This window comes from Acanthochromis polyacanthus, chromosome 18 (genome assembly GCF_021347895.1).
Source record: "Acanthochromis polyacanthus isolate Apoly-LR-REF ecotype Palm Island chromosome 18, KAUST_Apoly_ChrSc, whole genome shotgun sequence".
NCBI classification, from domain to species: Eukaryota; Metazoa; Chordata; class Actinopteri; family Pomacentridae; genus Acanthochromis; species Acanthochromis polyacanthus.
Genome location: NC_067130.1, coordinates 675561 through 697830, shown reverse-complemented (window position 1 = coordinate 697830; position 22270 = coordinate 675561). Strand labels below are relative to the sequence as shown.

Sequence of the window (22270 nt, the reverse complement as noted above, 5' to 3'; positions counted from 1 at the left end):
ATTCAGTAGATTCCAGACACAATCCAAACATATCACACCCTCGCTCAGAAGACTACTTTACCCTCTAAAAGTTCGACTAAATAGGAACAAGTATGGTGTTTAGAGAAGCAGGATTTCAGATTAATATCAGGGATTTGTTAAACTGATTAAAATATAATAAAACATCTGAAGATTATCCTTAAATCATCTTGTTTTTACAGGCTTTCAGACACATTAAATGAAACTGCAAAGTAGTAGTCACTCGGTATATATTGTTGGACTTTCCTTTAATCCCCACAGGAAGCTGAATAGATTTGGGATTAAAGTCAAAGAGCAGCAGTTTAGCAGTTCAGTTTCTAGATTAAGGTCAGGCAGTGAAGCTGAAACCCTTATTATGATACAATGTTTTATTTCAGATTTGGGGACCACCAGACAGAGACCCCACACTGGTTTCCATTTACAGCCAACCTCAGGTCCAGCTAAGACTATCACACCTGAGGAGACCTGAACAGAGACCAGCAGGGAGAAAAGGAGAAGAGGTTCCATTATGAAGGACTGATGGGGTCAGGGAGGTTGTTGGATCTAAGTCAACTGTTGATGATTCTATCAAACATTTTCTCCTACCTATTGAATTGTCTTTTGCTGGTATTTATCTCCATCGTTTTATTGCCCAGACTAATGTAGGACAATGAGCCTTCTGTAAATAGTTGTATAAGCTGATCGAGTCCATTACTGGTACAACCTGATTAGAGAAAGCCTGCAACAGGGTTGGTCTAATTTCTTCAGAATCCTCTGCTGGTTTCAGATGAAGTCTTTCATCAGCTTTTAGAACATGTCTGCGTTTATTTCTGAGGGATTTTTAGTACCAAGCTTCAGTATTAGAGACCGTTATGAGGCGGGGAGGAAACACCTGACGGGTTTACCTGAAACTATCAAACATATCAGCAATCCATATTCTGATTTCTGTGGTGAGGAGTGTATGGCAAGCACTTATCTCTATCGTTTTATCACCTGGGCCTGTTCTAGAGATGATAAATCGTGCTCACCTGTCACACCTTTGACAGGTTCTTACTGCCAGCCTGAATTTCAGGAACACTTGAGAAAGGACTTGCCTAATTTCTAAGGAAGCCTCTGAGGTTTTCAAATGAAGTCCATATCAGCATTTGGAAATATTTGTGTTGATTCACAGAAGATTTTTATAAGATAGCAGCAGATACTACTGGGTGAGGCTGACGTTCCTCTAACGTATGCAGAACTCTGATTTCAAAACCACAGAAGCAGCTGAAAGACAAAAGGACTCAATCATTACACAATAGGATAAAAAAGGCAGTGAAAAGGATATACTGTGTTCTTAATGCATGTTATGCAGCTCTAATAGCATTGTAGAGCTGAAAGGAAGCCCAAACATGAGATATCTGTAAGTGCTACTGGCAGTGACAACAATCAGATCAGATAATCAGTTTAGAAGTGCTCCTCCAGAATAATCATCATTAGGTGCAGTAAAAGTAATCCACTAACACTGTTTTTAATTTACTTTATGTGTGGAAAAGTCAGCAGATGAGACTCAGAAGAGTTTTCCTCTGAGGTTCAGTAAGTAGAAAAAATCAGAGCATCTCTGTGTTCTTTACTTTTACATTGTGCTGTCCTCTCTGTGAATAAATGAGGCAGCAGGATGAGATAACAGCACATCGGACACAAATCACGTGGAATCCTACGGTATGTTTTGGACCAACACATCCTGCTTCCAGGCACTAAGAAGCTCTTTTCCCACAATTCAGCTCTCTTTATCAGTGCCTAAGCTCGATCCTGATTGTCCATGGGAAACAGAAAATAACAGCAATACTTCTGTTTATTCACAGAGACCTTGAGACGTGCAGAGGGAAGCATACTTCTGCTCAATGCTCAGACACAAACCTGCCACAACAGACACGCTGTTTAATTCACACATTAAACAGGCCTGGTTTCAGCGTAGCTGTGCACTGACAGGAACAGAAACTACACTTCAATCTCTGAAATCTGAAACGAAGCCTTTTTCTGTCCATTAGGTAACCTAAAGCATGGCCTTAATCACACTGCAAGCATCAGTGAATATAACCGATAATCTTGGTTTCTATCAAAAACAACTGGATTTACTGAGAATATTTCACAATCAGAAATGCCTTCCTCAGAACTTCAGATGATGAGGAATCAGCTTGTGTTCCTGAAATAACATTACACCGCTCAGATAGCGATCTCAGGATGACATCATGCAGCTAATGATGTGCTCAGAGAACACATGGAAGACTTTAAATACAACCGTGCACATTTACAGCCGTCTCTGTACAGCCTTTAAGTCTTTGATAACCCAAACGTGCACACCCTTCATCCCTGAAGGTTTGATCTAATTCAGACTTTCGTAATCTCATCAAGTCAACAAACCCCGTCTATCTGAGTGGTAGAATCACTGCTTCTATTCCTCTCTACCTGTATCTGCAAGATGAAACATAACTTTAATGGACTGATTATTAAATATACTGGAAATGTTCACTAAAAGATCTATGTCCACTGCTGGTTCAGAATCATGACCAGTAGAGATGAAGTACTGGATAGGAGTGGTGCTAGGCAGATGCTGGGCTGGGACTGAATGCTACAGCCTCACAAAGAAACCATCAACACAGCCATTGTTCTACTGATGACGACTTCAGAAACTAAACTCACTGATGGATGATGGATGGATGGATGGATGGATGGATGGATGGATGGATGGATGGATGGATGGATGGATGGCTAGATAGACAGACAGACAGACAGACAGACAGACAGACAGACAGACAATTCTTACCTAACACGATCACCACAGTCTTCAGCAGAGACATCATGGTATCTCGGTTGCGTCGCGGTCCAGAGCTGTGCCTCGACATCCTCATGGTCCTCTGCCTCACATACACAAAGATGTGGGCGTACAGCGTCACCATGACAACAAAAGTCACCAGGTTAAAGACAGCCCAGAAGACCAGGTAGGAGTTGCTGTACAGCGGCGCCATGTTGGAGCAGGACTTAATGCTGCAGATGCAGTTCCAGCCCACGCTGGGGATGGCCCCCATGACTATGGACATGGTCCAGATGATGACGATCACCACCACACGCGCCGGTTGCTCATACGAGTGTGGAGCTGCATGCGGAACACGGTGATGTGGCGCTCGATGGCGATGGCCAGCAGGTTGGCCACAGATGCCGTCAGGCTGGTGTCGATCAGGCCCTGACGCAGCAGCCACGTAGAAACCGTCAGACGCCGGGTGTTCGGTCCCGTGTTGAACATCAAGTAGAAGTAGGCCAAGCCAGCGAAGAAGTCCGCAGCTGCCAGGTTGGCCATCAGGTAGTAGATGGGGAAGTGGAACCTCCTGTTGACGTAGATGGCGATCATCACCAGAAGGTTGGCCAGCATGATGAAGATGCACACGGTGATGCCGAGGCCCATCACCAGCCTGCTGACGGTGTTCCAGTCAGTCGCCAGGTATTTTTCACTGCGGTTGTAGAAGAAGGCGATGGTCTCGTTGTAGTAGCACTGTTCCTCATCCATGGTGGTGGTGGTGCTCACTGGAAGGAGAAGAAACATTATCAGAGGTCTGAAGGTGGTGCTCTCATCCAGACTACATTTATTATTTTAAATAAACCACCTCAAAGCTCCACCTTCTGTTTAAATACATAAACACTAGATTCCATCAGTAAATCACTGTTTTTGAGCTCCGTATTGTGTTCTTACTGTCTAAACCAAGTCTATGGTGTTTACAACATTATAAAAGCTGCTTTAAACTGAGAAATGGAAAAAACCTTTCAATGACTTTACAATTAGGTAGACCATCAAAAGCATCTGGGATACATTTACAATACCTTCAGTCTGATGGTATTATCCAGTAATACGATCATTAATACCACACTCAGTCTGACTTCACCCAGAAAAAGATCACACTGATGGAAAATGCTCCAGTTTTCACAGGAATTTACACTTCATTTTAACTATTGTGCAACATTTTAGAACCACCGTCGCACAAGCATCACAGACAAAACACAGAGGCTTATTAGCCTCATCTTCCACCTCCATTATCTTTTATTTACTACCACACAGACTGGTTACAGGACAGCAACAAAATATCCAGCCAAAGCCACGAGCACCAGACTGGAGCAGAACCATGAGTGGAGACAGACACAAAAAGACTGGAGCAGAACAAACACAACTGGAGGAGGCACATAAATGAGGTAAATAGCTTATATCTATTTTTTAAATCCTTTATTTGGGGGGGCATAGAGAGGGCCAAAACTTTAATTCCAAAGCAAACATGTACTTGTGTCTGTCCTGGCTGCCAGAACAGAGAATCTCAGATTACAACACATCCAGGAGTAGGAGCTCGCTGCCGTTGTGCCACTACATAGCAGATGGTAATTTATTACTATATTACTGCTATATTTCACCTTTAAAAGTAGCATTTCATATCTTTAATTCTTTAAAAACCTGTCTGTACCGAGCAGAAAGGCCTCTGGGTTCCCTCTCTGAGCTATTTTTATTCTTTGGTCAGGAATGAATTAATTCCTCTTTTCAGGAAAGTTCATATATTCCTCTTTCATCACACTGAAAACAAAGCGGCGCTTCAGGAAACGTGTGTATTGAAACATGGGAAACCAGAATCCTCTTTGGATTTAAACCCAACTGGATCGGCAGTCATTTGTGTGTGTGTGTGTGTGTGTGTGTGCGTGCATGCGTGTGTGTGTGTGTGTGTGTGAATACACCTCATTGTGATACGAAGCTAGAAACATGTTTTTTTCCATCTGCTGGAGGTTTATGAGTTTATGCTGAAAAAAAGGAATCTTAGCAGAAACAGCAGCAACACGATGCTCAGCATGAACACACACACACACACACACACACACACACACACACACACACACACACACACACACACACACACAGGAACACGCGTGTTAGCATGTAATAAGCTGTATTCCCCCACAGATGCTGGCCAGTCGATCTCATACATCCAGACCGGAAACAAGACCTCAGGCAGCAGCAGAGACAATGAGAGGGAGAAGGAGGATGAAAGCTATTAGAGGTTTGGGGTCAGAGGCCGGTGTTTGTGTGGAAATCCTCCACTTTCATTTACCTTCTATGATGACCACCCAAATTCCTCTCTGCAGTGACTCAGCAAAAATCCTCACTGTCAACACTCAACATGAGGTTCTGGAGAAAAAACTATCACAACCTTCACCTCTAAAACTCACATGAAACATCAGAGATCCTCTCAGGAAGTGAAGCAGCACTGAAGGAGCTGCAAGATGAAGTTTCCCAAGAATATTTTTGAACTCGTGAATCTCAGCTGAAATCTCAGTGGTGCTAAACGGATTAAACTACAGACGTCAAACTCATCTTAGTTCAGGTTCCACATTCAGGACCGGACCAGTAAAACCGCAGCATAATAACCCATAAATAACCACAACTCCTAAAGGTTCCTTTGGTTTAGTGTATAAATGTGCACATTTAAGTAATTATCTTTGTACAAAACATCATGAACAACCTGAAATTTAGGAAGAAAAATAAGTTCAATTTCATCCACATTCATCCTCAGTTTATCATTTCCACATCACAACTTCCAGATCACAGAGTGTCTACAAAGAAACACAACATTTAGTCACCTGGACCTGAACCATGGAGGATTTACTGGAGGATCACAACGATGAAAATCAGACAAAAGACAAACACCAACAACAAGACAAAATAATACAAAAATTAGACACAAAACAACAAAAGAACAATCTAGTATTTTACTTTATGATCCAAACAACGTGTCATGGTCTAGAAATGATTTTAAATTTATAGTTTTACTAATTTACAATCTGCAGTTAATGTCTTCTCTGTAATTTTTACACTTTGAGGGCCGGATTGGACCCTCTGGAGGACCACTTTTGGACCACGGGCCTCATGTTGGACACCCCTGGTTTAGAAGGTTTTCATGAAGAAGACATGATGAGAGACAGTTTAGCAGGCAGCTGTAACTCAGAATGTTCTAAAATAGTTCTGGCTGTGCTTTTATTCCTCAGCAGCTCTCCCAGCACCAGCAGGACCATGTGTCCCGACGCTGCCCAGGAATGGCTCGACAGACACGACAAAGATCCTCCAAAGCCCCAGATTCCAGTTTGATCGAGCATCTGCTGTATGCACTAGAACCAGCCCATCCCTGAAGGTCCCCCCACAGCAGAACCCACGGATCCAACGATAATATCCCACCACAAAACACTCTAAAGGCCCAGTGTCCATGTCCCCATGGGCCAGAGATGTTCTACCAGCAACAGAGAGACCTTCATGACATGAGGCAGGTGGTTTTAATGCTGTGGATCAGTGTGTAGCAACACTAGTGCTAAAAAATATGATCTTGTATTTATCACATAATACATATAAATGAGTCTACATTTATCTTTATGTAGACTGTATGGCTTCTTTGTCAGGATGAGGTATGAAACAATCCTCTCGCTTTATGCAAATGAACACAAAACATCCATTTCCTCTTGAGTTTGTTGCTTCAGGTTGAATGTATTTAGCTGCTGTGGTGACTCCGTCATTACTTCAGAGGACATTATCAACCCCGACTGTAATTCTGATGTTTTTCAATCATTACTTACATGAAGAAAAGGCAGTAACTGAGCCATTAGCAGCAGCCAAACAACAGCAGCAACACTAATGTCAGATAAATCCACAGAGACGATTACCACAGCAGATCAAAGCTCATCTATTCGACTCATCATCTGCGGTTTGTGGCCATTAAGCGTCTGGAGGGAGCAGTCAGCAGGGATTAGATGCCTGAGGCCAGTCGTAAGGACTAGAAAGTGGAGGAAGTGTCAGTGGCCTCTCAGTACACATTCCCAACACTTTCATCACAGCTTGGAGGCCAACAGGGAGATCCTGTCATTGTGTGTCTGTGTGTGTTTGTGTGTAAAACCAAAAGATTGAGCAAGAACATAGAAAGAGGGGATTTCACTGCTCCTCCACCTGGGTGTGTTTGTATTATACACATTATGAAAGAAACAGTTCAAATGACTTATTTCTTGAGGAAATTTATTGTGTGTGGGACCAAGAGAGGAACTTCTGGACTTGTGTGTGTGTGTGTGTGTGTGTGTGTGTGTGTGTGTGTGTGTGTGTGTGTGTGTGTGTGTGTGTGTGTGTGTGTGTGTGTGTGTGTGTGTTAAAGACAGAGAACAAAACGCTCGCTGTGTGTCGACACACTCTTTTCATGCTTGTTAGCGATGTGTGATAAAGTCTGGCAGCCTGGAGGGAGAGTGAAAGTGTGTTTGTGTGTGTGTAAGTGTCAGTAACGGGCAATGAAAGGACCACCCTGGAATCCACAGCAGTGAGGTCATTACTCAACCATCAGCAGAGGAACATATGTCTAACTACACACAACCACCAGGACCTACACCTAAACGATTCAACATTTTCACAATTTTCTAGACAAATATGCAAACATAGACTAAATAAACATGAAGTGGAAAGAGTTAGCACTGACAGCTAGAAGGTTCTGTGTTGAACATGCTGGTCATTTGGGGTCTTTCTGTCTAGAGCTTTGCATGTTCTCCCTCTGCATGCATGAGGTGCTTTGGCTTCCTTTCACCCTCCAAATGCTTGTATGGTTGGTCAGCTGTTGCTCCAAACTAACTGTAGGTGTGAGTGTGAGCTAGCATGGCTGTTTGACAACTGACTGGACCAGCTGTCCTGTAACGTCTGCTGGAATAGGCTCCAGTTCCACACCGTCTTCTACATGATGAAACTGGTATAGCTGATGGACGGACAGATGGATGGATGGACGGCTGGATGATGGATGGATGATGGGTGGATGATGGATGATGGATGGATGAATGATGGATGGATGATGGATGGACGGATGCATGGATGGATGGATGGATGATGGATGGATGGATGGATGGATGGATGGATGGATGGATGGATGGACGGATGGACTATGGATGGATGGATGGATGGATGTACGGATGCATGCATGGATGGATGGATGGACAGCTGGATGATGGATGGATGATGGTGGATGATGGATGGATGGATGATGGATGGACAGACGGACGGATGGAAGGACGGATGGATGGATGATGGGTGGATGATGGATGATGGACAGATGGATGGATGGACGGATGGATAGATGGATGGATGGATGGATGGATAGATGATGGATGAATGGGTGGATGATGGATGGACAGATGGATGGTGGATGGATGATGGCTGGATGGATGGATGGATGATGGATGGATGGTGGATGGCTGGATGATGGATGATGATTATGGATGGATGGATGATGGATGGATGATGGATGATGATTATGGATGGATGGATGATGGATGGATGATGGATGGTGGATGGATGGATGATGGATGATGATTATGGATGGATGGATGGATGGATGGATGATGGATGATGATTATGGATGGATGGATGATGGATGGATGATGGATGGATGGATGATGGATGATGATTATGGATGGATGGATGATGGATGGTGGATGGCTGGATGATGGATGATGATTATGGATGGATGGATGATGGATGGATGATGGATGATGATTATGGATGGATGGATGATGGATGGATGATGGATGGTGGATGGATGGATGATGGATGATGATTATGGATGGATGGATGATGGATGGATGATGGATGATGATTATGGATGGATGGATGATGGATGGATGATGGATGGTGGATGGATGGATGATGGATGATGATTATGGATGGATGGATGGATGGATGGATGGATGGATGGATGGATGATGGATGATGATTATGGATGGATGGATGATGGATGGATGATGGATGGTGGATGGATGGATGATGGATGATGATTATGGATGGATGGATGATGGATGGATGATGGATGGTGGATGGATGGATGATGGATGATGATTATGGATGGATGGATGGATGGATGGATGATGGATTTTTGCTTCCATTCACTGCCAGCAGTTAAAATTGTTTCCGGCTGCAGTCATTTGGACATAATTATACCGTTAATCATTAATGGTATGATTAATTAATGTGATAATGTGAGGATTATGCAGTAACTTAAAGGAAGAAATAAATCTAATACCAACCAAACCACGGTGTTTTCCTGACTTTGACAAATGTTAATTATTTAGCATGAACTACAATCATTCTGGGCATACACCTGACCAGACCTTTACTACGGTGCTGTCACATGATAAAAATAGAACAGAAAAAATAAGAATGTTGTCCTGCCCTGTAGGAGCATCAGGCATTATACAACAATAATACTGTGTTGTTCTACAGGGAAAGGACAAACAATCCTATTATTATTTCCAGAACATGTTGCACCATCCTCATTCTGAGTGAAGTAGAACAACATCAGCAGATCTGACTGTACTCTGCTTAAGTCTTGGTCCTTCAGCCTCATTAGGACTCAGTATACTGTGTTCTATTACTGCAGTGTTCTCCATGTCACTTTAAATAAAGATCTATTATTTGTTTTGAGAGTGACCATGTTGTTCATATCCAGTTTTCTTACTGCTGGTTTGACACCTGCTGAGATAAACTGAGTGGGTCCAGTAAAGTTTACTGAAGTTAATCCAGTTCCAAACCCCTGGTCTGCTCCCAGCCTCCCATCAGCCTCCCATCAGCCTCCCATCAGCCTCCCATCATCCAGCTCTGGTTATTACAGTCTGAAGAGAAATGAAGTTCTAAGTGGAACGCCACTGGATGACATGTTATTCTTACACTAAAAGAGAGTTTAGTTTGTATTAGAGAGCATTTATTAGTGTCTGACACATGGTTCTCTGCTGAGCTACATCCCACAGGGAGCTGATAAAAAGCCATACATTACGGACCGTTTGCCAGATAACTCTCCAAGCATAGCACTGTTAGCCTTTCTGAACTGATAAGACATTGATCTACAACTCACTGGTGCATAAAAGCCTGTAAATTAATTATTTTAGTCTACAAATCCATTCTCTGCTCAATAAAAGAGCTCCAAGCCGTCAGCTGATGGAGGGTTTCACAGGGAGTTTCCATGATGGATTTTATGGAGAAAAACATACATCTATGGCTTTAGGATTCAGAAGAACTCTGATCATATGAAGCTCATTTATGTGTCGAAGATCACACGAAGATGCAGATGTTTTACTATCCAAAGAAAGAGGTCAGTTTATCAGCATCTGTAGGCTCTGGGCTTTGGGGTTTTTCTAGCTTCAGAAGAATTATTCATTTTCATAAAAAGTCACAAAGCATGAAGGAGTGATTGCTGCAACACATAAATTAGAGAAAAAAGATCCCCTAAGAGCACAGCTGGGGTATGATGTAGAACTATTTATAGCAGATGAAATCAATTCAGACCGGTAAACTATGGAGCATTTTCAGAGCAGACTTTGAAGTGAAAACATGTGAAAATGATAGAAAGCCTCTTCTCTGGATGAGTGGAATCTGCCTGCAGCTCAGCTTCTAGTGGAATTTTACTCTTTATAATAACAGAGTCATAATATTTTTATAAATATTTAAAGCCAGTATGGTTTGGATCAGCTTTAAACAAAAAGAACCTGTGCTTGTTTCTCACATTACACCTGCTCTATGTCACTTCTGACCCACTTTAAGTCTTCTAAGGCCAGTGCTGCCCGTCCACGAGGGTCCACTAAGGTCTGTAAATTCAATCATCTTCCCAAGTCCATGAGAATCTGTCCAAAATTTTCCACGTGCAGCCAAAAATGTGCATCTATATGAACTACAACTACACTAGAAGGACATAGTTTACATGTTGGGCAGTAATATTCACCCACAACATCTGTAAATGTTGACTCATTGCACGTTTGGAGTCTTCAGCAGTTTCTATTACATTCCATGCAGCGTATCTAAACACACGTCTACCTGGTCTACTGTAATACTGAACTAGAGTAGAAGAAGTTTACTATCGTTTACACCTCTTACAACACGTATTTTACCGATTAGTAGCATTTCAGCTGTTAGTTTTAATTTCATCCTATGAATCGTTCAGAACCCGGTTACCACGGTGATCTCTGGTGATGAATCCTATAAATGTCTGGATTTGGGAACTTCTGCTGCTAGGAGTTCCTGTTCTTCTATCCATGTCTCTGTCTACGTAGTTAGAATGATTTGGAGGTGTATGACGTGGAAATTTTCCACTTGAGGCGGTGTGAGGGGGCGTGGCCAAAAATGACATCATTTGTCTACACAGACCTCAGCAAGCATAAAACTAACTTTACTCATACATTAGTTAAAGAAAGTCTAACACAACCACAAGGATCTGTTTTTGTTGTTGTCTTCATCTAAGACTGAACAAGAACAACCTGCTGATTGAAAACACTTCCTGCAGACTTCTCTCCATTTTTGTCATAAAGTTTTGTAGTCGATGACAAATGATTGGTCTTGTTTGCTGCTTCTTCTGCTTTGTTTTCTGTAGCCTATATACTGCCACACTACTAGTACTACTACACTACTAGTACTACTACACTACTATCTTAGTTTACTCATTCCAATGCAGTTAATGGAAAAGAGTATAATTGTCTTTACTTTTTTTTGCAACATTCCAAAAGTTTGCCTCCGCTTTGACTATTTAATAGAAACCCATGCATGTGTGATTTTTAGAGCCTGGCTACCATCCACTGACTGACTACAAGGCTGAATAACTGATCATGATCTATAGGATGATGGTCCTGACTCGGTTCCTCCAGTTGTTCGGAGCTGTCAGAGTAACTCATGTTGGTTCATCAAGCTCAACTTCCTGCATCTGACTGCAGCCTCAGATTATTTATTAGCTCTGCTCTGTTGTAACCAGCATATAGAGGTTTAAATGAAGGAGTCTGATCATAGATTGATAGATTGGCTCTGCAGCAGCATCCATCCATCCATCCATCCATCCATCCATCCATCCTCTATCCACCGCTTTATCCTCACTAGGGTCATGGGGGGTGCTGGAGTCTATCCCAGCTGACTCTGGTGAAGGCAGGGGACACCCTGGACAGGTCACCAGTCTGTCACAGGGCTACATATACAGACACACAATCACACTCACATTCACACCTACGGACAATTTAGAGTAACCAATTAACCTCAGCATGTTTTTGGACTGTGGGAGGAAGCCGGAGTACCCGGAGAAAACCCACGCATGCACAGGGAGAACATGCAAACTCCATGCAGAAAGATCCCAGGCCGGGATTTGAACCGGGGATCTTCTTGCTGCAAGGCCAAAATGCTAACCACTATCTGCAGCAGCATGCAGAGGTTTAAATGAAGGAGTCTGATCCACAGATTGGCTCTGCAGTGACAGCGTGGATTTCAGAAGGTTGTCGAGTGAAACTGAGAGGACTTAGAACTTTCCATGATCCTTCCATTTCTCAACCTTTCTCATTTAAACCCTCTCCTCTCTCCCATGGACTCATCTTCTGTCATTTCTCCTTTTCCTTTCCTCCCCTGTCTCCTCCTCCTCCTCCTCCTCCCCTTTGGTCTTTGCCAGCTCTCCACACAATGTGCCCATTGTTTCCTCACTCTCACCCCAGAAAGCAGAGAAACACGACTTCTGCAGCCCAGAGAACAGGAACGCTCACATAGGCTCTCATTCTCTGAACTTTCTCTTTAAAATCATGGCCGAGTGCAAACACACTAACATGCACTAACACACACACACACACACTACCAGTGGCCGTGCACCAGCAGGGCTCAGGACAAGGGCTGATTGAGAGCTGGTGTTGAGTCATGTATGACTGCAGCCGTGTGGTTGTGATTCACGGATCGTCGGTGGATGATACCCTTCCAGCCACTTAAACACTTCCCTCTCTGCACACAAAGCCCTGAACTGTCATTAAGTTTGGTGACTAAGAGGACAGTAGAATAGAGAGATTAGTGTCACAATCAGGCAGTATTTGGACAGAACAGAGCTTTAATTTGTGCTCATTGTTATTTTCAGAAAAGCCCAAAACACCAAGTGACCGGACCATGACTGCATCTATAAAAGTCACTCTAACTGATGGAAACCACAGTGCAGGCGGTTCAAGAAGCGGACTATCATCGCCCACCAACAGAAGCACTTTGTGAGCGTTTACTGTAAAACAGTTTCCCCAATGAGAAGGAGTCGACTGAAATTACAGACCATCAGGTTTCTCAGCAGCTTCAGGTCTGACTAAATCTACAGAGGGAGGTGTAAATACCAACAGGAATCCTAAAGAACATGGAAGAATCATTTTAATTTGGCTACAAATTCCTCCAGGGGTCCTGTCTTGGGAAAGCGTACTGACAACTGAAATCCAGATCATGAGTTATTATCTGTGGAGCTGCATAACGCTTTTAGTTCTTTCTTTTTTCCTAATGTCCTTTAAAGAAGCTCCTTTGCTTTCAGGACTTTCTGCTGTGATCTGTTCCACATGTTTAGATAAAGCAGGTTTTCAGGCCAAACAGCAGAACAAGGAACAAACATTGATCCTTGGAAAGCTCTGAGAAATGCAGCAGGTTTAGTACAGCACTCCACCAAACATTTGTAGGTTCCACCCCAGTTTCATTTGTATCTTGAGTTTTATTACAACATAGATGAATATATGATCAGTGAAACATGTTACACGCATGTGCTATATGAAGGAGCAGCAGGTGAGATTATTTAATCTGGAAATTCAGTCCTGTCCTAATATTCAGTGACTACTGAACCGTCTTCAGTAATAAATCTGATAATTAAAGTATTGAATCGAGCAATGACTCATTCTGATAGAGATCAGAGAGAAAAGCTTCAGTTTAACTCTACAGCTTCTTTTGAACAGTCAGGAGAGCATCTCACTGTATCTGGACTAACATGGGAATGATCATTAACCCATTAATAAACTACAAACAATGGAAAACACAGAACAACCAGCTGTAACAGAACTTCTTTAACTCTTTAGGTTTAATGGCAAACCACCAGACAACCTGTATGAATAATTAAACACCTTTTCAGGGAGGTTTAGCCTGATGTGAACATTTACTGCTTTAAATATTAATAATATTTATATCTAGGGCTGTGTTTTATGATCATTTTTATACTACAGTTGAGACTGTTAACCAATGAGTAATGGAGGTATAATTTAACATTTAATGTATTTAAGTGATTGGTAGAGTTGTCTCTACAACCCTCTAGAATCTTTTTTAGTTCTGTACATAACTGCTCCCCTACAGAGTCGTTCATTAAACTCCTAAAAACTCATGTATCCAGCTTTCATATTCAGAAGATGTATTCCATGAAAATTAAATCTCCTCCAACCTTTAAATGGCTCAGATGTAGTTCTACATGTTTCTATCCTCTAGAATTTACACATTTTTCCACTTTCTGCCAACACACCTCACCTCGAGCACTCCAGCTCATCTCTGACCGTAAAATGACTCTACGCTAAACCATGACTAAGAATGATTCAGTAAACATGGCAAACATCAGAACTTCATTCTGAAGGAGAAGAAGGAAGTCAAGCTCTGCAAGCTGACAGGATTGGTTCCTTAGATCTGTTCAGAATGAAACCCTGGCAATAACCCTAACCCTCTGATCCTAATCCTGATCCTCATCTTTACCCTAAACTGCAGTTTCAAGGTGTAAATGTTCAGCTATGACACCAACTGCTTCCTTCGCTCATGATATGTCTTTCTGTATATTTAAAACACCTTATGGACATCCATCCATCATCCAACCATCATCCATCCATCATCTACACACCACATAGTCCTCATTAGGGGGTGGAGTCTATCCCAGCTGACTGAGGGTGAAGGTAGGACACACCTGGACAGGTAACAGCCTGTCACAGGGCTACACATAGACACACAATCACACTCACATTCACAAACTACAGAGAATTTAGAATCACCAGTTAACCTCAGCATGTTTCTGGACTGTGGGAGAAAGCTGGAGAAAAGCCACATCTTCTAGCTGTGAGGTGACAGAACTAACCACTGATCAGCCCCCTTATGAACATGTTGAAAACAACATAACATGCTGGCATTTAAAATGGATCAGTTCAGAAACATGAAACAAATAAAGAAGAACCTTCTGAACACTGATTCTCGTGTCCGTTAACATGAACACGCTAACATGAACACGCGCTGACATGAACACATTCTATAACCACCAAACCCTCTGGAGGTGATGAGGGGAAACCCAAAAGCCAAGGAACTGAGAAACACGACATGCAGAACACCTGCTAGAATGTGGATGTTACCGAGAGTTTTCAGTGAGAAAAACCACAACGTGACGCAGGACGAAGAGTCAGAGACTTTCATGTTCATGTTTCTTAGAAAGATCCGGCCAGTAGCTTTAATGCATTTAAATCTGAGTAGAAACTGATTACAGAAAGTGATTATTCTTCTAAAACTGTCCAGAAATGAGTCCAGATAAACTTCCTTCACCATCAGGTCTTTCTGCAGCTTCATGCTGGGCGTGTTCAGATGTTCTCTGATGAAATCACTATTAGAGACAGATCCTGAGATTACATCACCGCCGCTCACATGGAATCTGGATTACATCAGTTTGGTCCTCAGAGGTTTCAGGGTTTGACTCTGAAGCTCTGATGATGCCTTCAGTCTGCAATAAAAGAAGAACTATGAGGTTAAAGTTCAGGTTTTTAGCTTCAGGTTGAGGTCAGGAGACCACATTATGCCCCATTCGTTCCTTTCTTATTGCCCTATATTTGAAACAGAGAAACAACCCAGGAGGTTCTACGGTCAGCCAGAGGAACGTTCTCCATCCAGCTGAGTCCTTTTCACTTCTACAGACCAGAGAACGTGCAGAAAGCAAGACGGGTTTATTTATTCTGCACTTAAACAGGAGACACTGGAGCTTTAAAGAGGAGGAGGGAGATCCCTGACTATGGACAGATCTCCAGTTTAATGAATAACGTCAGATAGACGCTAAATAGATTCAGCTTTTAGTTGTATTTTAATTGTCCACTCAACAACCATCACAGCTAAATGAGATCTGCACTTTGATTTACAGAAAACTGAAATCTCTTTTACTAGGGAGCTCATTTCATTCAGTGCTTTGTAGGAACACCTTTGGCAGTATTTGCAGTTTGAAATCTTTGTAAAGTCTGTAAACTTTGTGCCGTTTCTTCCTGAATCATCCAGACTCAGAGCTCTAAACTAGAAAAGCTCTAAACTAGATAGAAACTAATCAGCCTTTCACAACCTCTGTAGGATTTGTGAGGAGCATTCAGGAGTTAACAGAGTTAAAGGGTTTGAACTGTCGTGTCCATTTTAGGGACACCAAAACAACGATAGCAGTGATGCTAAGAGAGATGAGTGCTGCTTTAGCCTCTGTGATGAATCTCACATCGTTAATGGAAATGTATGAAATGAGAAGACTGTTAGAGGTTTCTTAAAAAATGCTGCATCTTGTTGTCTTCTCTGAGTTGAACCAATCAGCATCGACCCCGACGGTACCACAGAAAAAGGTTCAGGCTGCCCTAAAGTAGTCTGGAAGTAGAAAACAACTGACTGAGGAACGAGTTCTACATTAGTCAACATTTACAGGAGAATAAAGTTCCACCTGCAGACCTTAGAGGAAAAACATTCTCTCCCTGTCATCGTTTCACTTTCTGCTTCAAAAACTACAATAATCCAGAACTCAGATATGGACTCATGATTACTGACCGTTAGAAAACTGTTTCCTTCTTCTGATTGTGGTTCCTCTTTCTGTCTTTCACATGACTGACTTTGAATGATTTTAACCTACATCCACCTCACACACACACACACACACACACACACACACAGAATGAAGAGCTGCAGAGTGATGAGTAGAGGTAAGTTAGTGTGACTACGGCTGGAGATGAAGGATTTCTGGTCCAAACCTTCTACATGTGTGCCATCAGCTGATTGGTTCTCTGCCAGCTTCATCCTCAGATTCTGCATCACTGCTGGACTCTGTAAAGTCTGACGTTGTTCTGAATGATTCACTGATCCCGGCTCGTGGCCATGTGACCAACACCTGACGGAAACTTCTGGCCGCTCTGACCAACATCTTCTACCCTCTTTATGCTTCTTTATCTGGTTTTAACACACGATGACTGAAGGTTGGATAGAGAACACAGCTGGAGTCACTGCTCTGTTTGTGGAAACAAACGCTGTAAAGGCATTATTATTTCACACTAAAGACCCTGCAGTGAACTGTTTGTTCATTTCAGATTCACTACAATGACTGTGTGTTGATAAAACGTTCTGGGTGGATATCTGCTGTGCTTTCTGCAGATCTGCTGGCTCTATCTACAGCATTACAGTGTAATGTTAGCGCTGATATCTGACAGCAGTAAACAGTCTGAGGAGCAAACGGCCCTCAGCAGAGACCTTACAGGCAGATTTGTGAATGGCTATAAAGCTGTGCACATGAGGGCCTCCTAGCTTCTCTCACTTCCTGTTTCTCTCCTGTATTTCTTTCTCATAATCTTTGGAGTTTCTCAGAGTCTGTCTGTATTTCTGGAGCCATCTGGAGATCTTTAATTCACCAACAGATGTGAGACGTGGATCTCACAGGGCATTCAGAGATAACATGACTTTCTGAGTGCCAGTTCATCCACAGCTCCTCTACATATCCTCTAATAACGGTTTCTAAAAAGTTTCCAATATGTCGTTATACTACTGGATTTCTCTTTAAAGTAGATAGACTAATAAAAGACAACACCAGAAAGACTAACTGCAGGTTTATCTGCTTGTGCATGAGCAGAACACACATTTTAAGAATAAAAAACAGAAAACTGGCTCCTAATGATCAGTTACAACCAAAGACTGTTAATTGAAACCTCAGCTAACAGAAAATACGACTAAATACAGAAAGTATTCAGTGTGTGAAGACAACTGGGACTCTCTGCTACATCAGAGACTAATGAAGTTACTGAAGTCAGCGTTTTTGGAGAAAAAAAATCTAAATTTTAGAGTTTTGTTTACACATTCTGATTAGATGAGTCAGGTTTTATTCCAGATGTCTGCAGTGTTTTCTCTCCATGGAGTCGTTGCCACATTGGTGCAGATCTCTCCTCAGTTTTTCTTGTTTTATCCGTTAGTTGCTTTTTTCAGCTCCCAGAGGGTGAGGGTTGGGATAACAGCAGACAAAAATCGTTTCTGGTGAGTTACTGCCACCATTAAAATCATAAAACTATTCTGTAGTGTGGCCTGTCGCATCCGAACTCTCCGTGACAAAACAAAATTTAGGAAAACCTCCGGATGGTTGATCCAGACCACCCAGAGCTGCTTCATCTCACAGAAAGGACCCAGTCTGAGGCAGATTTACTGTCAGTCAGCAGAGCATTCTGACTGGTTTCTGCTACTGATAACCATCAGATGTATTGTAGCTGACATTCAGTGACGTCTGTGTGCAACCAGCAAACCAACAGCGTGACGAGGAGCCAGACTCTGAGCTGCATCACGCTTTAAATACATCCAGCGTGATCAGCTGTCCAACCACAAAGTCACACATCAGCTGGCAGAAGAAATGGTAGAAAAATAACTTCCCCAGACAGGATGTAGCTTTAACACTGAAGAGAGCAGTGGTTCTGCTAAGAACTTCTATAATCAATGACATGAATGAATGCACAGAATCTTGTACATATTCATATCTGAACAGGTAGATTTCTTGCATTTCTACGTTCGTGTACATCTGAAAGGAGTCTAACTTTAATAACTCTACAGAATGTGCCTCTGCTACCTGCATGAATGTGGAAACAATCTGGACGTTTGGCGTAAGAATGGGAGGAATGCAGGCTTTAGACGAGGGGGAGGAGAGAAATCACAACACAGATGTTTGAAGGACCTCTTCTGTGACGGATGTCAGAGCTCCTGGAGGGAAACATAAAGCAGTCATCTTCAGGGGAGACGAGTTTGTTTAGTTTAATGAAGAGGGTCACCAATCAGACGCTTCTCCCTCATATTTAGTTTCACTTCTAGCGTCCCACAGGTTGTGGAATCACTTCATATCCATGAGAACCAGACGGACTAACAGTCCTGGTTGCTGTGGAGACCACAGAGCTGCAGAGAACCATCCTGTCCTCATATCTGAAGGTCTCCTATCCACGGGGATATATCAGGACTTCCCCTGGATAAATCAGCTGGGACAGTTTAGAAAAATAAAGGTCATTCTGCACTTAAAGTAAACTACAGTTTTTATCAGTTACTCCACTATCTGTTGTTTTGGATGTGAGGGCAGCCATTAGGAGCGTTTCTGTTTCTGTCTGTTCTTGTTTTGTCTCATTAAAACCGTCTCTCACTGATTTCCTCCTGGATGACCTTCCACTGGAACTAAATGCTGCATAACAGATATCTGAAAGTTTCAGCTAAACTGCTGGTGTTATTCATATTCATATTATTATTATTAGGATTATTTTAAATGAAGCTACGTTATTGTTTAAGTTAAATCCCGTCAGTCTGACAAGTTCTGACCAGATTTTTAACTTTATTACTTCAATTTTAATGGATTTAATGGTTTTATTGTCTCTAAGATGTGCACTCACATGTGTGATTGTGTTTTGGATAAACGTGGTGAGAATGACTCAGTTAAGAGTCATGTTTAAGCAGACTGGCCTTGGTTCAGGTGAAAGGTGAACTCTCTTGTATTTGCTGACCTTATCATACCTCCAGCTGCAGCTGTTGGGTTTATCTTACATGAACAGACATCGGATTAGAGACAATCTAATGAAAAGGGGACTAAAAATGACAGCTTCCATTCTTTAACTCCAGAAAAAGTGACTTTACTGCAGTCAGCAGTCAACAAATGAGAAGCTGCTGACCCGATCTATTTACTGGAGTGTTAAAGGAACTAGCACTGCCCTGCAGAGACCCCCTGTGGTCTGGGGTGGGGGGTGGATAGTGGTGAATACACTAATAAACACACACCAGACGAGTGTTAATGAGGAAACATCAAAAGGCCGATGGAGGCAGCAGATGGAGCTTCAGGACTTTTACCATCAGTGAGCCTAAAGGCAGCTCGTTGTGTTATTCTGCATCTTAGGTGGAAAAAGAAACAACAGCGTCACCAAACTGACTGTATGGAGCACATCTGAAGTTAATCTGGCCTTTTGGTGTGTTTTTCTGTTTACTGGAGGTAAATATTTGTTCTAAAGGTGTCAGTGAAGGAGAGGTCACACCTCTGGTTAACACTGAGGAGTTCTCTCAGATGTTTCCACTGTGAAACTCAGAAACAACCAGAAGAAAACATTTTTTATGAGATTAGAACTTTGGCTGACTTTCTACTGAGAACATGATGTCTTTTTGGAATAAATAATGAATTAGATGATGACAGCCCAAAGCTAATTCTCTTTTGTCCTTATCCCTCCTTCACATGTCTGCTCGGAGACATTAGGAAACGATGATCAGATCTGAGTTCTTTACTCCATCCTGGTTTAGGTGATGCAGGTTAACATCTCCTCTGTGTCTGAAGCTCCTGCATCTACTATTATTTATATTCTTTTACAACTTCTCCAGAGTCACAGCTTCTCAGACTGCAGCCAGAAGTTCATGAAAAATGCTGAATTTCAGGACTGGAGTCCAAAACTCAGCAGAGGATTGACTCCTGCCAGGACTAGACAGCTTCAAGACTCTGGGAAGATTCTAACACCAAGAAATGTCTGAGGACTTTCTACATGCTGCTGCTTTCCTGTTGGAGAAGTGATGCTGGATGATGGATGAGATGTTTGTCCAACTCTCTGGAAGGGACAGACACTCAGAGAAGAAACTCCTTCTCTCTGCAGATCAGCGTGGAAAATCAACACAGATGTCAACTTTTTTCTTTACTCCCAGACCCACGGCCTGCTGGAGTCTTTTTTCCCTCTCTCTCCCTCCTAAAGTCCTGCTGGAGTCCTGGAGTTGGATAAAACTCCGATCATTCCAGTTCTCACCCTGCAGAGCACAAACCTCATCTCCTGCTGGATAACGGTGCTCTCAGAGCTCCATCTGCTAATGCCATCAGCTGTATCTGAACACAATGCTCTCCTCTAACCGTCTACGTGGCAGGTATACCGTGACTATGTAAAGATGCCAACATCAGGCATCACCAGGAGGAAAGCATCGTTTTTTTCCCCATCTAATGTGAGCTTATAAGAATCACTGAAAAATAAGGATAAGGAATGAAATACTTACAGTGTCCTGCTTCCAGTGGCTTCTTGCTTTAGTTTTACTCCCTGACTGCTTCCCTGGATGTCCAACTCAAGTTCTGATTGCCTGAAACTCCTCCAAAGAGTAAACTCATAGAGACTCTGGTGTCAAAGTCGCAGCGGCGCAAAAAGAGACTCCAGATCCGACAAACAGCCAGGTAACCGTTTCATTGTATGTCCGAGCAGAAAAGCAACACCGCTGCAGAGTTTTTTTGTCCAACCAGAACGTCGCTGTTTTTTGTTGTTCTTGTTGTTTTTAATCGGTAAGTTTCTCTAATTTCCCTCCAGATGTTGACTCGGTGCGTCCTGCTCCGTCTCCGCTCCCTCTGACCGACCCACTGCCGCACACACTGCACGGGACGGGACCTTTGTCTGCGCATGACGTCAAGCACACGCACACACCGGCGTGCACGCACACACGCACACACCGGCGTGCACGCAAGCACGCACGCACACACGCGTCCGCGCACTGCACAGAGATGCTACATTTTCATCAGAAATGTTTCCTTTGCAGGTAAAAACGCGCTAAAAGCGTCTTTAAGCTGCAGTTTGTCCTTGGATCTTATCAGTGCAAACAGGTGACTCTTTATGAGCAACAAGTGCCCTTTTCTCCAACACTTGACACACTTTTCTCACTTATCTCGTGGAGGGGGAAACTAGAAACCATGCAAAGGTCCTCCAAGCAGAGAGCTTTCTAGTAGAGCTGCTGGTGAGTTCTTCTTCTCCCTCAGCCTTAATTGGAAACACATTTTTTCAGTAACTTGTTAAGAGAGAGACAGGAAGGGAAAGAAAGAAAGACAGAAAGAAGGAAAGAAAGACAGAGGGTGGAGTGAAGCAGAGAGACACTGAAAGACATACTGTATTCCTTACAGATGAATATATTGGAAGTATTTCCTCCATGTCTGCTGCTGCTGGTTCCAATTGAATGTTTAAAAAGCTCTCCTGAAGGTCCTCAGGTTCTCAGAAGCTATTTGGGTGAAGACAGCCCCGTCTGCCAGCTCCTCACCATCTGTGAACACTTAGAGAGGTGTTTGGAGTAAACCAGGCGTCCAGGCTGTGGAATGAAATGGAGCGTTAAAGACACGAAACACAGAAGAACACAACGTTTTCTGGTTTGTGTCAGTAGATTAAATGTGTTATTTAGGTTTCATTCAACACA

The 22270-nt window shown here is 42.7% G+C and overlaps 1 protein-coding gene across 1 annotated transcript in view; it reads right to left on the bottom strand.

Annotated features, from left to right (window-relative positions):
• lpar1 (lysophosphatidic acid receptor 1) overlaps positions 1-21470 on the bottom strand; it is a 40730-nt gene extending 19260 nt beyond the window's left edge. The window contains 3 exon segments of the mRNA XM_022208585.2: positions 2801-3103; positions 3106-3555; positions 21098-21470. Coding sequence (XP_022064277.2) covers positions 2801-3103; positions 3106-3538 — 736 coding nt within the window. The 5' untranslated portion in view covers positions 3539-3555; positions 21098-21470.
• Between the last annotated feature and the right edge of the window lie 800 nt (positions 21471-22270).